The sequence below is a fragment of the Lolium perenne genome, chromosome 7 (assembly GCF_019359855.2).
Source record: "Lolium perenne isolate Kyuss_39 chromosome 7, Kyuss_2.0, whole genome shotgun sequence".
In the NCBI taxonomy this organism is placed as follows: Eukaryota; Viridiplantae; Streptophyta; class Magnoliopsida; order Poales; family Poaceae; genus Lolium; species Lolium perenne.
This window is the reverse complement of record NC_067250.2, coordinates 204,212,303-204,227,642: the sequence shown is the minus strand read 5'-3', so window position 1 is coordinate 204,227,642 and position 15,340 is coordinate 204,212,303. Positions and strand designations below refer to the sequence as shown.

At 46.9% G+C, this 15,340-nt stretch overlaps 1 protein-coding gene across 1 annotated transcript; it reads left to right on the top strand.

Moving 5' to 3' along the window:
• Positions 1-589: 589 nt before the first annotated feature.
• LOC127312378 (patatin-like protein 1) lies at positions 590-1,955 on the top strand. Its single transcript, XM_051342909.2, has 3 exons — positions 590-715; positions 792-973; positions 1,064-1,955. The coding sequence occupies exons 1-3, from the start codon at positions 599-601 to the stop codon at positions 1,953-1,955; spliced, it is 1,191 nt and encodes a 396-aa protein (XP_051198869.2). The 5' UTR covers positions 590-598.
• The last annotated feature ends 13,385 nt before the right edge of the window (positions 1,956-15,340 follow it).

Genomic DNA, 15,340 nt, shown 5'->3' with positions numbered 1-15,340 from the left:
GCTACTCCCTGCTATGACTAGTCATGCCACTTCTTCGGCCTCTCCGGCCACTTCTGGGAGAAGCTTCTCCCTGCCAGCTTCTTCCAGAAGCCCAAATCCTAAATTTGTTTTGGCTTATAATCTAGTTTGATCTAAACTTGAATTAAGATAAATTTAAAATCCGAGCTTCTGAGAGAAGGTGGTAGGAAGAAGCTTCCTCCATAAGCCATTGTAGAAGTTGAAAAGAAGTGGGCAGGGTCAAGCACTTGTGAGCCAGTAATGCTATACATACGGGAGGTTTTCTACGGATTGGATCCCACAGACAGACTTGGAGGCGTGCCACTAGGTTGAATCCCTGGAATCACAGAGGGGTGGAGAAATTAAACCAACCACTTGTTTACACGTCAGTCCGTATCATCTTCCTGTAAGCCTTTGTCCGTAAGTCGCGCTGCCGTAATTGTTCCTGCGCGATGAGACTCTTTAAATAGCTGGGCGAGCCTCTTGATCAGAAATCACGAGAATCAAGTTTTTGAGCTGAGCTGAGAGGCCACTGATAGGATAGCTAGACTTCAAGAGCGGAGCCCAAGCAACAAGAATGCCCAGCACCGCCGACGCGACGATGATCTCCCCGCCGCCATCCGAAGGGCGGCTCATCACGGTGCTGAGTATCGACGGCGGCGGCATCCGTGGCCTCATCCCGGCCACCATCCTCGCCTGCCTCGAGTCCAAGCTCCAAGTTCGTCTGGATCGTCGCCTTAGATATAGCTAGATAAGTTGATTCTAACGGATCGAGTGCTGATTTCTTTTTGCAGGAGCTGGACGGTCCGGACGCTCGCATCGCGGACTATTTCGACGTGATCACTGGGACGAGCACCGGTGCGCTGGTGGCGTCGATGCTTGCGACGCCGGACGAGAACAAACGACCTCTCTTCGCCGCCAAGGATATCAGTCAGTTCTACCTCGAGAACGGGCCCAAGATCTTCCCGGAGAAGACGTATGTACCCACAGCTTCCATCCATGCGGCTCGATCGATCGAGGTGACACCTTCCTTATTAATGAATAATCGGTCAGTTCGTTACTGCAGCTTCCTGGCTTGGTTAAGGAATTTTATCGCCTCGGTGACGGGTCCTAAGTACGACGGCAAGTTCCTGCACGATAAGATCAAGAGCATCACCGGCCACGTGACCATTGCCGACACCGTCACCAACATCATCCTGCCCACCTTCGACATCAAGTTCCTGCAGCCGGTCATCTTCAACACATACGAGGCCAAGAAGCAACCTCTCAAGAACGCCCACCTGTCGGACATCTGCATCAGCACGTCGGCGGCACCCACCTTCTTCCCGCCGCACTACTTCAAGACCTACAATCCATGGGGCAAGGTCCGCGAACGCGAGTACAACCTTATAGACGGCAGCGTGGCCGTCAACAACCCCACCATGGCTGCCGTGTCAATGATCACCAAGGAGGTCTTGTGCCGGAACATGGACTTCAACCTCGGCAAGCCCGCCGAGTACAGCAACTACCTCATCCTCTCCGTCGGCACCGGCTCGGCCAAGCTGGCGGAGATGTACACCGCGCCGGAATGTGCCAGGTGGGGCCTCCTCCAGTGGCTCCACGATCGCTGCTTCACCCCGATCATCGACATGTTCTGCCACGCCAGCGCTGACATGGTCGACATCCACGCCGCAGTGCTCTTCAAGGCTCTCGGGGCTGAGAAGAACTACCTTCGCATCCAGGACGACTCACTCCTTAGGGACACCGCGTCCGTGGATATCGCCACCGAGGAGAATATGGTGGCACTAATCGAGATTGGCAACAGGCTGCTCAACAAGAAGGTGGCCAGGGTGAACATCGACACTGGGAGGTACGAGTACGTCAAAGATGAGGGAACCAACGAGGAGGAGCTCGCGCGCTTTGCCAAGGAGCTCTCCCGAGAGCGCAAACTGCGCCAAACCACCCTCTCCTCCTACTAGGACAGACTCGGAACAAAGATGATCGATATTGGGTCAATCCATCCAGAGTTGTAATGCGAGTGAGTGATCAGCTGTTATGCATAATAATTACTCCCTGTAAAGAAAGATGTGGAATAATGGACTGTCTCTCCCCATGGAGTATTATAACATAAATAAATGGCGTCGTATCTTATGAATCCGGCCAATTCATGTACCTGTGCATCCATGTGATTTCGGCCGAACGATTAAAATCATGTGTCTCACGTCCAGTCAGAAGGAAATTTACAATTACACACCCGCTTTCAAGTAACTACGTCTTATTTTTTGCGGAAACCTCCTCCACTAGACTGTAGCCGCCATGTCTCAGATCTAGGGCTCGCTCTGATGGCGACCAAGGGCGGCCAGACCACGACGGCAGGGCGCGCTCGGCGGCAGTCGTCCTCAAGTTCTTCCTGTTAGATTGAAGATAAATATGAAGCCCTATTCAGCTGGACTCCACCGTGATCCATGCAACGCATGTTGTGCATGCACCCTTGTAGCTAGGATCTCAACCGTATCCCGTGTGCATGCGTGCGTTGTCTCCCTCTCTCTGTACTGCCCTATAAGTAGCATGTACTAGGTTGTATAATGATCAAGCATTGCAGTGTGATGCACACACAAAGTCTCCGATTATACATTCTTTCATGGTATCAGCTTAGGCCACGTTCCTATGGCTGATCTCCCTGGCGCATCGGCCGGCCTGCAGGCGCCGGTCATCTCCATGGCCCCGTCGACCTCCTCCGCACCTCTTCCCATTGCCCCGGTACGTCCTCCTCTACCCCTTGCTCCAACTGGCTTCTTCATCTCCTACCAGATGCGGGGTGTCCACATCAAGAATATCATCCCCCGCACCCTCGAGCTGTCCTCGGGTTCCTACACCCAATGGCGCAACCTGCTCGAGCTCACCGTCGCGGAGTACGGCGTCCTGGATCACCTGCCGGAGGACATGGCGCCCGCCAACCCCGACGTCGAATGGCGCACCATCGACCTGATCCTTCATCGCTGGATCTACGGCTTCATCTCTGCGGAGCTCACCGGCATGATCATCGACCCCTCCAAGACGGCGTGGCAGCTCTACGTCACCTCTCTGCGGTCTTCCTCAACAATAAGCGCCATCGTGCTGTCCACCTCACCACCGACCTCCATGACCAGCGCCAGAGCACTCTCAGCATCGCCCAATACTGCGCACGGATCAAGACCGTCGCCAACGCTCTTCGTGACGTCGATCAGCCGCCCTCCGACGACACTCTCGTCACCGTGCTCACGCGCGGGCTGAACGAGCGGCACGCCATCATCGCCAAGATCCTCTTCGCCGCGTCCGGGAAGATCACCTTCAACGACGCCAGGAACATGCTGCTTCTAGACGAGATGCAATCTCGTGCCACCGAGCGCGTCGCCTCCCAGTCCGCCCTCATCGCCCTTGGACGCGGTGCCGGCGGTGGCGGTTATGGCGGCGGCTACGGCGGTGGCGGTTACGGTGGTGGCCCTGCTAGCGGCGGCCCCTACTACCAGCCCGCCTTTCTCCCTCCAGCTCCTCCTGGCGGCATCGGCACGTTCGGCAGCAACTACGGAGCGCCGTCCTCGCCCTCGCCCAGCTAGGGAAAAACAAAACGCAAACGCGTCACCAACCATGGCGTCTACAACCCTAATGGCTCCGGCTCTCCCATGGCGCCCGAGCAGCGCCCCTGGATGGGCTACGGCAACAACTGGTAGCCGCATCGGCCCTTCTTCCACAACGGCATCCTCGACCCTCGTCCGCAACAACAGCAGGCCTTCGCCACGTTCGCGTCTCCACCAAACGGCGCGGTGCCCTTCCCCGCATCCGTCTACGCCGCGCCTCCATCTGTGCTCCAGTCGCCCTACTACGGCGTCCTCCTCCACCGCCTCAGCATCTGATGATTCCACGCCACGGACAAGCCTTCGGCTAGGACCCTCCGCCGCCCCTGTACACCGTCTCCGCCACTTCGCAACAGCAGCTGCCCGGCCCCAGCTCCGCACCACCCTCCTTCGACCAGGCCACCCTCATCGGCGCCCTCATGGACCTCTCCATGGGCGGTCAATCCGGGCCTTGGATCGCGGATTTTGGCGCTTCTGCGCACCTCTCTGCAACTCACGGTAATCTCTCTTCCTCTCGACCAGTTTTTAACCATGCACCGGTTATAGTTGGCAATGGATCGCACCTTCCCATTTCTCACCTAGGACAACCTATCCTTCCATCTTTGCATCGTCCATTATATCTGCATGATGTTTTAGTTGCTCTCGATATTGTTCAAAACCTCCTCTCTGTCAAACACTTTACCACTGATAATTTACTGTTAATGAAATTTGATCCGTTTGGTGTATCTGTGAAGGATCTACGCACGGGGGCCCTTCTTCTTCGATGCAACAGTGAAGGCGATCTCTACCCGTTGTTCCCACTGACGCCTTCACCAAGCTCCAACATTGCCCTCTCCACGATGTCCTCATCTTTGTGGCACCATCGCTTAGGCCATCCAGAGCATTCTTTGAGCTTTCCTTCATTACATTGTAATAAATCAACCGGGCTTTTTGATGCTTGCCAATTGGGAAAGCATACCCTGTTGCCATTTTGCTCTTCCTGTAAGGGTATATTGCCCCTATGTGTGGTTTTGGTAATTAGTGACAACCCCTATGGACTAATGTTTTCATTGAGTTTATATGAAGGAATATTCCATAGGTACTACTTGTAGTCCATGTGTTGGATTCAAGTATGGAGATAAAGATATACCTTGATTTATACCTTGAGTATTGGCATCAAGATCATCGATTTGAAGACATATATGTGATATGATCAAGAAGAAGAAATGAAGATGGAGTTCCTATGTGGAACTCAATATTAGCCATGCTATAGCTTATGTGATAAACAATGGATGATCAAGATCTTGAGTGCTTGATTCCAAGTGAAGAATTCAAGTTATGGCTCTAAGTCGGTTTCATGATAGTCTCATAAGTTAAGCTATGATTGACTAAGATTTAGAGCATGCAAACAAATAAATAATTCTTTATACACCTCAAGATAGTATGATAGAGCATGATAAGATACAAGGTTGACCAATACAAAGAGTGAAGAATAGATTCAAGTTTAGTCAACACATGAAGCATGAAGAATGTGCCACGTGAAGTCATGTGGTATGGTAAGCCTTGTCAATTATGCTTTATGAACTAACCCATCATATATGTGCCCTTGTGTTGTCTATGTGGGTTAGGTATCTTTTCATGGGTGTGCATCAAAAGTGAGATCTCATATAGCCCATGAGAGGATGACATCAAGTGGTGATCGTCATCAAGGTCGAGTTGGACAAGTTCAAGATGAGCATCTGAAGTGGATCATATGCTTGAAGCTTGCCATCCATTTGGTGATAATGGACATGTGAAGATGTGCATCAATGGAGCTTTCCCATCATGGTGTATGGGGGAGTATTCGTGAGTCTTCACGAAGAAACAATGATCAAGTGAGGCATTCCGGCTTGAGTGGATCTTGAAGAGTTATCATCAAGATCAAGTGGGATGCACAAGGCAAAGGTATGATCTTGCTAGGTTTTCCTTTTATCGGTCGCAAGGTGGTTATTGGGAGACCGGATTATAGGATACATAGCCGCACTATCAGGAGGGGCTTTCGGTTGGGTAACTTGATCACATCATCTTAGGGAGCTCAACCCTTTGCATGCTTTGCATTCCATAAATCTTGTTGCTTCTTGGTGTTTCTCTGTGTGAGGTTCTTGAGCTTGTTGCTAGCTTTACAACAAGCCCAAGTTCATCGAAAACGGAATTCGTATGCATCTTCTGTTGCGTTTTCGAGCTTGGAGGTTTTACCGGTGTCTCTTTTATAGATAGGTCAAAACCTTTTACATTATGTTTCTTAATAAATAGTTGAACTATGATGTTTCTATGCATAATGTTGTAGAGCTTATTGTCGTGATTCCAACGAGCCCAAGGTTATCGAAAACGGAGTCCGGATGCAAAAGTTATCGCAGTTTCGGTACGGTCCACCGAGTGCTGCTACCGGGTAGGTCGGTAGCCAGCTCGGTACTACCGAGTGCTGCTACCGGGTGGCTCAATTCTGCCCCCAAACGGTCATATTTTGATGGGATATAAAAGGGGCCTTCTTCCCCATTGTTCTTAGGGTTCTTAGGCACGTTTTTGATCACCATTGTTGACCTTTTTGAGCTTGCTTCCTCTCTAATCCCTCCTATAATTCTTGCATATTCTCTGGGGATTTGAAAGAGAAGATCTAGATCTACAACCACTAGTAGAAAAAAGGCCTTCCATCCCAACCCATTAGTCCCCAAATATTTTGACCCGGGACTAATGGATCTTTAGTCCAGGTTTTGCTCCCCAACCGAGACTAATGCTCGGGCAACCGGGACTAAAGGGCTACGGTGGGTTGCGGCCAGGGTAGGACCCCTTTAGTCCCAGTTGATGTCCCCAACCGGGATTAAAGGATTTTTGGCTCCCCACGCAACTCCACCCCCCACCCCCCCGATCACCTTTTTTAGCACTGTAAAATAGAAAATAAAATGATAGAAAATTCAAAAAATAAAATGTTTTCAGATTCTTCTATGTTATGCAACCTAGTATTAGGGAAAATTAACAAATTTGAATTTTCATTTTTTTTTCAAAAAATGTTTGAAAAATGGTAAAACCGCATTAACTTTTGCATACGTCGAAAAAAACGTATAATATGACAAAATAATCGTGGGAAAAAACGTATAATATGTTTTTGAACGCCTATTCACCCCCCTCTAGGCGACATCTCGTCCTTTCAATTCCACTAGCAAAACTTCCGCTGCTTTTCAAATAATCTACTACGATCTATGGACCACACCCATGCTTAGTATATCTGGTTACAAATATTATCTCATCATCGTTGATGATTTTAGTCATTTTATGTGGAGCTTTCCCTTGCGCTTGAAATCTGATGTGCATTCTATTCTCACTCGTTTTCATGCTTTTATTCGCACTCACTTTAACTCCACTATTGCCACCATACAATGCGACAACGTCAAAGAATTCGATAACACCACCAATCGTTCCTACTTTGCGTCCTACGACACAATTCTACTTTTTTCATACCCATACACCTCTGCCCAAAACGGAAAGGCCGAACACGCGATCTGTACCACTAATGATGTTCTTCGCACCATCCTCATCCAAGCTCATATGCCACCAGAATATTGGGCAGATGCTCTCTACAACGCCACTCACCTTCTGAACCTAAGACCCACTAAACCCCTTCGCCTAACCACACCGCATGAAGCCCTATTCTCCTCACCTCCATCCTATGATTACTTGCGCGTATACGGGTGCCTTTGCTATCCTAACACCAGCGCCACCATCACCCACAAACTCCAGCCCCGCTCGCTTCCATGTGTCTTTATAGGCTATGCCCCAGAACACAAGGGTTACCGTTGTCTAGACCGCACCACCGGCCGCGTCTACACCTCTCGTCATGTCACTTTCGACGAGAACTCTTTTCCCTTCGCTGCCACTCACCATCCCACTCCCGACGACTTCCCCTTCGATCTCGTTCCTTCCACCTTCCCCACGGATCCCCTTCTCTTTCACTCTACACCGATCCCACGCCCTGTCTCTGCCGCAGCAGAAAATCTGCCCACGGCAGACTGCCCTACAGCCATGGCAAGACGCCATGCTGCCACGACAGGGTCTCCTCTAGTCACGGCAGGCCGAAACCCTCCCTCAGCTGCATCTTCTGCCGACACCTCCACTTCTTCTTCACATACGCCCGGCTCCACTCCGTCCCCCTCTCCCACTACACCTACGCCAGCCCCACGCCCTGTCAAGCCATCCCTCCATACGATGCGCACTCGTGCCCAGGACGGTATCATCAAGCCACGGCGCCTATTTAACCTATCTGCCATCGCCTCTGTCTCTCCTCTTCCAACGAACTATCACTCCGCCCTTGCTGATCCCCATTGGTCTGCCGCCATGCGTGACAAATACACTTCCCTCATTGACAACTCTACTTGGCAGCTCGTCCCAAAACCACCTGGTGCCAATGTTGTCTCCAGCAAGTGGGTTTATCGCCATAAGCATCACTCCGACGGATCTCTCGCCCGCTACAAAGCCAGATGGGTTGTTCGCGGCTTCTCACAAGAACACGTCATCGACTATGACGAGACCTTCTCTTCCGTAGTCAAACCCAACACTATCCGCATCATCCTCTCCCTCGCCAGCTCTTCCCATTGGCCTATCCATCAATTAGATGTCAAGAACGCCTTCCTGCACGGTCACTTATCCGAGACTGTCTATTGCCAGCAGCCCAAGGGTTTTTAGGATCCGTCTCACCCCGATCATGTCTGTCTCTTGCGCAAATCCTTGTACGGATTAAACGGGCACCGCGGGCTTGGTTCACTCGTTTCAACACGTTTATCACCTCCATCGGGTTCACCTCTTCTCGTTCGGACTCCTCCCTATTCATCTACCACTCTACTAATCACATCGCCTATCTCCTTCTATACGTCAACGACATAGTTCTCACTGCCTCGTCCACTGATTTCCTTCAGCACATTATTTCCACTCTTCACACGATGTTCTCCATGACCGATCTAGGATCCTTACACCATTTTTTAGGTATTTCCGTCACTCGTTCTGACGACGGTCTTCATCTTTCCCAGCGACAGTACGCCCTTGACCACGGGGATGCACGACTGCAACCCCGCCAAAACACCTATCGACTCTGGATCCAAGCTCTCTATCAATGACGGTGTTCTTCTTGATAACCCTACTCACTATTGCAGTCTCACCGGAGCTCTTCTGTACCTCACACTCACTCGTACCAAGAACTCTTACGCCGTCCAACAAGCATGTCTCTTTATGCACGCTCTGTGATCCTCTCATCTCAATCTTGTCAAGCGCATCATTCATTACATCAAAGGAACTCTAGATCATGGCACTACCATAGCTCCTTCGTCTAATTCTTCCTTAGTTGCCTATTCCGACGCCGATCAGGCGGGATGTCCCGACACCAGGCGTTCTACCTCTGGTTTCTGTGTATTCCTTGGCGATAATCTCATCTCTTGGTCATCCAAACGCCAACTTACCGTGTCTAGGTCGAGTGATGAAGCTGAGTATCGTGCAGTCGCTCATGTGGTTGCCGAAAGTTGTTGGATCCGTAATATTTTGCAGGTACTACGCCGCCCTCTTGACAGGTCCACTGTGGTGTACTGCGACTATGTGTCGGCTGTCTATTTATCTGCAAACCCGGTTCAGCATCGCCGCACGAAGAACATCGAGATCGACATTCACTTCGTCCGCGACAAGGTTCAGCTTGGTGATGTTCGTGTGCTCCACGTTCCTACAGCACTGCAGTATGCAGATATATTCACCAAAGGCCTCTCCACTGCTGCCTTCGTTGATTTTCGCTCCAGTCTCACCGTCAGAGCTGCGGGGGTGTTAGACTGAAGATAAACATGAAGTCCTATTCAGCTGGACTCCACCGTGATCCATGCAACGCACGTTGTGCATGCACCCTTGTAGCTAGGATCTCAACTGTATCCCGTGTGCGTGCGTGTGTTCTCTCCCCCTCTCTCTCTCTGTACTGCTCTATAAGTAGCCTGTACTAGGTTGTATAATGATCAAGCATTGCAGTGTGCTGCACACACAAAGTCTCCGACTATACATTCTTTCACTTCCACGCGCGACTTCCAAGATGGTGCCTCCTTTTACACGCTCCCTCCGCTGGCTTAGGTAGTCGGAGAGCCTCAACATCACCACCTGTGACGGCGAGCTGCAGCCACATAAGTCGATGGGCGCCACTGACATGGAGGGCAGGCACCATGAAGAAATATGTGCCGAGCTCGGCTTCACGCCTGGCGTCCCTCCGTGGGTGATGAAGGTAACAACCTCAAATTATGCTCCAAGTTGCTTCAATACGTGTACCTATTCAACTGCAGCTTCTGATGCTACTTGCTATCTAGCTCGTGTTGCTGGCTCCAAGATGAATAGAGTCTGGAGTTTCGTAACTGCATGCATAATGGTTCTACTTATAAAGCTTGCGAGCGCAAGCGGCAGCACGGTGGTCTGAAAAGGTGAAGTCCAACTGATCCCAGCACACACTAAAAATAAGCTGACAGCCAAAATTCCATCAGCTAACCAAATCGTGAATCTTGCTTGAAACAAAAATTCTAGCTGTGAGAGGTAAAAACCAGGGCACACAGATGATTGTGATGTTGGTCTGGAGATGGTGTATGCTAGTTGACTTCTGGAATATTTTCCTGCCAGTGAGGAAGCTGAGGAAATTGATTGTAGGATGGTTTACAATAGATTGGTGTATTGTTTTACTTCTCTCTGGATGGCTTACAACTTCTCTGGCTTCAACGGTGTCAACAATCAGGAAAAGGGCCTCAATGTCTCTAGATAATGTACCAATTACATAGAGCATGGGTGATGTATGCTGCTATGGCTGAAATTATCCTCGTTCTTGTGTACTGTATGTATCTAGTACTTGTAGAGTAGCCTTCTCAGTAGCTAGTCGATTCCATTTTCTCTTTGTTAGGTGTGTGTGCATGTCATCCTTGATTTTCTCTAGATGGTTTACAGTGTGAATGTCATCCTTGATTTTTTTAAAAAAGATTGTAAGTTGTTATGAGTGGAAATAACACACTTTTGTGTATTTGCAATATAGCCTGGCATGAACTTACTAGAGTCAGGCCATAGTATGTGCCTACACAGTAGCGTATTTCTGTGCCATATGTCAGACATATGCAGCAGATTCAGTTATGGGTATCAAATAAGTGTTGCCGAATGGACAATTTATGAAGGGATATGATAGAGAATCTATTAGGAATGGAGATTAACTTAAAGATAGATAGGTTCCATCATCTAGGATATCACTTTTGCAAACCGTTTGGCAGCAGTACAGAGATTGCAGCAATGCTGCTGATGCAAAATTCATTTGTAACTCAACTAACAGAGAAGCAAGCTCAAATTTGCTCCATTACAACTAAGACAAACACTTGGATGAAATAAAAATTTCTGATGTATTACATGAAGTCTTAATTAACACTCGGACAAATAAAAATTTCGAAACAATTACATGAAGTCTTGATGAACATCAAATAAAATAGTGCTACTAGTAAGCCATGGCTGTTCTTGCAAGAGATGCATCTTTCATGAATCATGATAGACCACCTGTATGCATGTCTTGCACATTCAATTCTCTTCACATTCAGGTGTAAAACTTGAACACTCCAACATAAACAATGAATTAGTAAGAACAATTATGTATAACTTAGCAAACTGAATACAACCATGATCAGTTGGAAGAAATTAACTCACAAAGAGAGGAACACTTGTTTTCTTTATGGGTGTGCTAAATCCTCCATCGTTCAATTGCATTGGCAAACTATTGGTAGATTGCATTGCTGCACAAAGCCACAAACATGTACATAATAAGGCTTTGAAACGAGAAGCACTCATGTGTACTGTTGTTTAACCCATGCACACAATGGAGACAATGAACACTGACACAAGAGAGTTTTCTGCTGTGTAAACAAACTACTTTGCTTCTTAATTTCTATTTATTCAACGATTACAAGGCTACCTGAAAACAAAAACTCAGGCTACAGCTAAGATGTGAGTATGTGACTGCTGCCATCCCAACACTCATCGCCTGCCACCCTACATCGGTAGCATGACCGTTTAAGTACCATGCCATTCCACGATCTGATCAGGGCTTTGAACTATTCTAACAACCTAGGACCAAGTAGAGTAGACAGTTTAACTGAAGAAAATACTAATTGTTGAAACTGGCAGACTAAACAGCTAACAGAATGTACTGACGAAGCTAAAGTTTTCTGAAGATTCTTAAACATCAGCTGGTTAACTTACACATAATTCATTCTTTTGCTATCCACAACGAGTCTGCATGATGAATGTTTGGTGTTGTGTGTTCGTATCAAGCTAGTTAACTTTTGATAATCCCTACGTGAGGCACCTAAATAGCACTAGGAGATCGCTCGGTGCTGTTCATCACAAGAAAACACAGCATTTTTTAGCACTGTAAAATAGAAAATAAAATGATAGAAAACTCAAAAAAATAAAATGTTTCTTGTATGTTATGCAACATAGTATTAGCCAATTTTTAGATTCTCAAAATTCCAAATGGAAATACAAAAGCAGGAAGATTTTAGTTTGTACTATAAATTATGGATTTTATATATTTTTCTATTTTTTAAAACCTAAAATTAATAATTGCATCCTGCATAAATAGTCCTATCATTTTTACCCAATTTTTAGATTTTCAAATTTTTAGGTTTAAGGTTTGGCAAAAAAAATATTTAATTAATTAATACAATTAAAAATAATACAAATTAAAAAGTTAATGTTTATTTATTTATTCAAGATTATTATTACATCATTACTCTTGTTTATTAACATGTTAATAGGATTGATATGATACTATTATCACATACATGCGCGCGAAGCACTTGGATGCGAAACGGGATGGAACTCAAAAGTTAAGCGTGCTAGTGCTAGAGTAGTGGGAGGATGGGTGACCGAGCGGGAAGTTTGACCACGAGTATGTAATTTGACTAGAGATAAGTGTAGTTAGAGATAGAGACTAAACTATGCAAATAACTGAAATAGTAGAAATTCTGAAAAAATAGAAAAAAAAGAGGGAGTGAAAAATAATTAGAAACCCAAATAAATTAAAAAAATTAACTCGAAATAGTCTTTAGTCCCGGTTCGTGTTACAAACCGGGACTAAAGGTCCTTTGCCCCGGCGCATGCCAGCCGCCCACGTGGCGGGGCCTTTACTCCCGGTTCGTAAGCAACCGGGACTAAAGGGGGCCTTTAGTCGCGCATAATTAGTCCCGGTTGCGCAACCGGAATTAATAGCCCTTGTTGAACCGGGACTAAAGCCCCTTTTTCTACTAGTGTCCGTAGGATGTAGCGATGACGGGTCTAACATCTGACTTGAAGCTCTGTTCATCTATGGTTTCATTCCGTGTTGGTTTGTCTCTTTTAGATAAAAGGCTAAAAAGCCTGACTTTAAACCAATAAAGCCAGCATGGCCGAACAGTGTTGAGGATATCCTCTTACTATGCAGATCAAGGATCAAGCTAAACCAAAAAGTAAAGCACAACTACACTAGGCCGAGCACGAAGACTCAACCGCAGAGGGTGCCACAACGGTAGGAACAAGCTTGGTAAAAACATGAGCACATGAGAAGAAAGAACGGAGCCTCACAAAGACGTCGAGTATGGAAGAGAGGATTCCCAACAACATGATGTCGTGCGGAGGTCACCAGCCATGGCCACGGTCCGATCCCAAGTCCAGAAACCGATGGTGAAGGCGCCGTCAGACATTCCTGCATGGGGATGAACCCCAGCCCACCGCAACACTGACAACAATGGTGAATGGCATCCCGCTGACCGCGGCTGCGTCGCTCGGCAAACATAGCACCGTGATGGACAACGCCTCCATGGCCGAACTGGCCTCCCACGAAGCACAGGATCTAGGAGGCCACTACAACATCTCATCGACCACATAGAAGGCACCAACTTTGCCGCCGAAGCAAGCATGTCGAAGTCAAGACCGCTGCTCCAAGGCGGTGTCTCCAACAAGGTTACGACGCAGCAGCACCGCCACCGCCTGGTTCGAAAACCAGGGTTTTCACCCGGAGCAAGGACTTGGGGAGATGAGGTGGAGCCACGGCATCGCCCACAAGAGGGGAAATGACGCCATTGACGTCGTCAATACTAGAACCGACATCGTGAGCCTGAGCTTTCGCTGGGCCACAACACCCATCAACCTCGAGTAGAGGAACTAGCTCCAGCCTCCTACCCCGAAGATGTTGGTTTGTCTCTTGTGCAGGATACTATAAACTACAACTTACACCAAAAAAAGAGAGAGAAAATCGCTGGCATGCATAAACAATACCGAGTCAAAGCGTGCACTCCGACGGATATGCATCGTGTTTCACTATTGGCAACAAATGCGAGGGCAGCCTCCCCTGCCATGATGTCCCTCCGTAAGGTTGCAGAGATCGACATGATATACCTCGTGGTTGCACAATTCATGCTTGCAATGATCATGAGAATTGAAAGCACTTATGGTATATTTAAGGAATAAATTACTTAGTACGATCATAAAAGGAAAAAAATGCACGCACAGTATGAGCGGAAATCACAAAACTTCTTGCTGAAAATAAAATATTCTCTGTATTGCTTAACTTGTTGGCTATCACTCGCATCCATAATTTCCGCTACCGCCCATCTCTGATTAATTAAGCTTGGCTGTTTGAACCCAACCGAAGCTAAAGCTAGCACTTGAATATTTTCTTTTTTCCTGCAAGCCGGGCATCGTACACAGAAAATCAATCCAGTGCACAACAACCATTGGCAATATACTTTCTCTAAACAAGCAATTAGTGTAATTGATTATCCATACAGACTAAGAAATACCATCAGCTATATACATACTGTGCATGCACACGAGCAGGTAAAACAAAGAAGTAAAAGAAGAAAATGTGCATGAACATGTAATGGTCCTGCAGAATGCAGATATATCTATTTAGCTAGCCAATTGCCTCATGGTGGTATCTAATGATTCTTCAGGAGCACAAAAGATACATTAGTTTAGCATACCTAATTGAACATGTAAGTACTAAATGCCAGCTGCAACATTTCGACTCATGTTTGTAATTAGTTAGCACTAAATAGTAGTAATACTAATTCATTTTTTTCATATAAGAACAACGGATATATGCATAATAAACTGATTTATCCTTCAAACACTTTGTGTCTAGGGCAGCCAGGTGCATGAACCAATTTGTCCAATGTGCTTGTTTTTATATGGAATTTTCACATAGATAACTGCAGAAAGAAACTGAGTATATGTAGATGGCTGACCTTTCTTCCAGTTGATACTGATCTTACTGCTAGGTATGCCCAAGTCACTGAACAGCTTAAAAACTTCAGCAATCCTTGTGTCAAAATATACCACCCGATAATAATAATAAGATGGGCGGTTCGTGATCTCCACTGTCTTAAGGTGCTCAAAGTTAAGAATAGACTGTTCTGATGTATTATCACTTCCTTCTCCTTCCACCTGGAGTGTAGGGCGGTTCTACATGAAAAAGAAAACACGGGTTAAAACTTAAAATCTTATGTGTCCTAGAGAAGTTGAAAATTGGATATGGCCACCTGTGTTATGTTTTTAATAGTGTCACATGTGTTTATGAAGTACTCCCTCTGTCACAAAATAGGATGCCTATAATATTTTGATAAAGTTAAAATTCTCAAAGTTTGACCAACTGAATATAGAAAGTGTCAACATTTATAATCCCTAAGCAATATTTTTGGAACCCTCATAAAATATATTTT

What these genes read in the sequence shown, in the direction of transcription:
- LOC127312378 (XM_051342909.2), top strand. Translation starts at nt 599, where the DNA reads ATGATCTCCCCGCCGCCATCCGAAGGGCGGCTCATCACGGTGCTGAGT. An exon ending in GCCTCGAGTCCAAGCTCCAA is followed by an intron (nt 716 to 791) that starts GTTCGTCTGGAT and finishes TTCTTTTTGCAG; the next exon opens with GAGCTGGACGGTCCGGACGC. An exon ending in AAGATCTTCCCGGAGAAGAC is followed by an intron (nt 974 to 1,063) that starts GTATGTACCCAC and finishes TCGTTACTGCAG; the next exon opens with CTTCCTGGCTTGGTTAAGGA.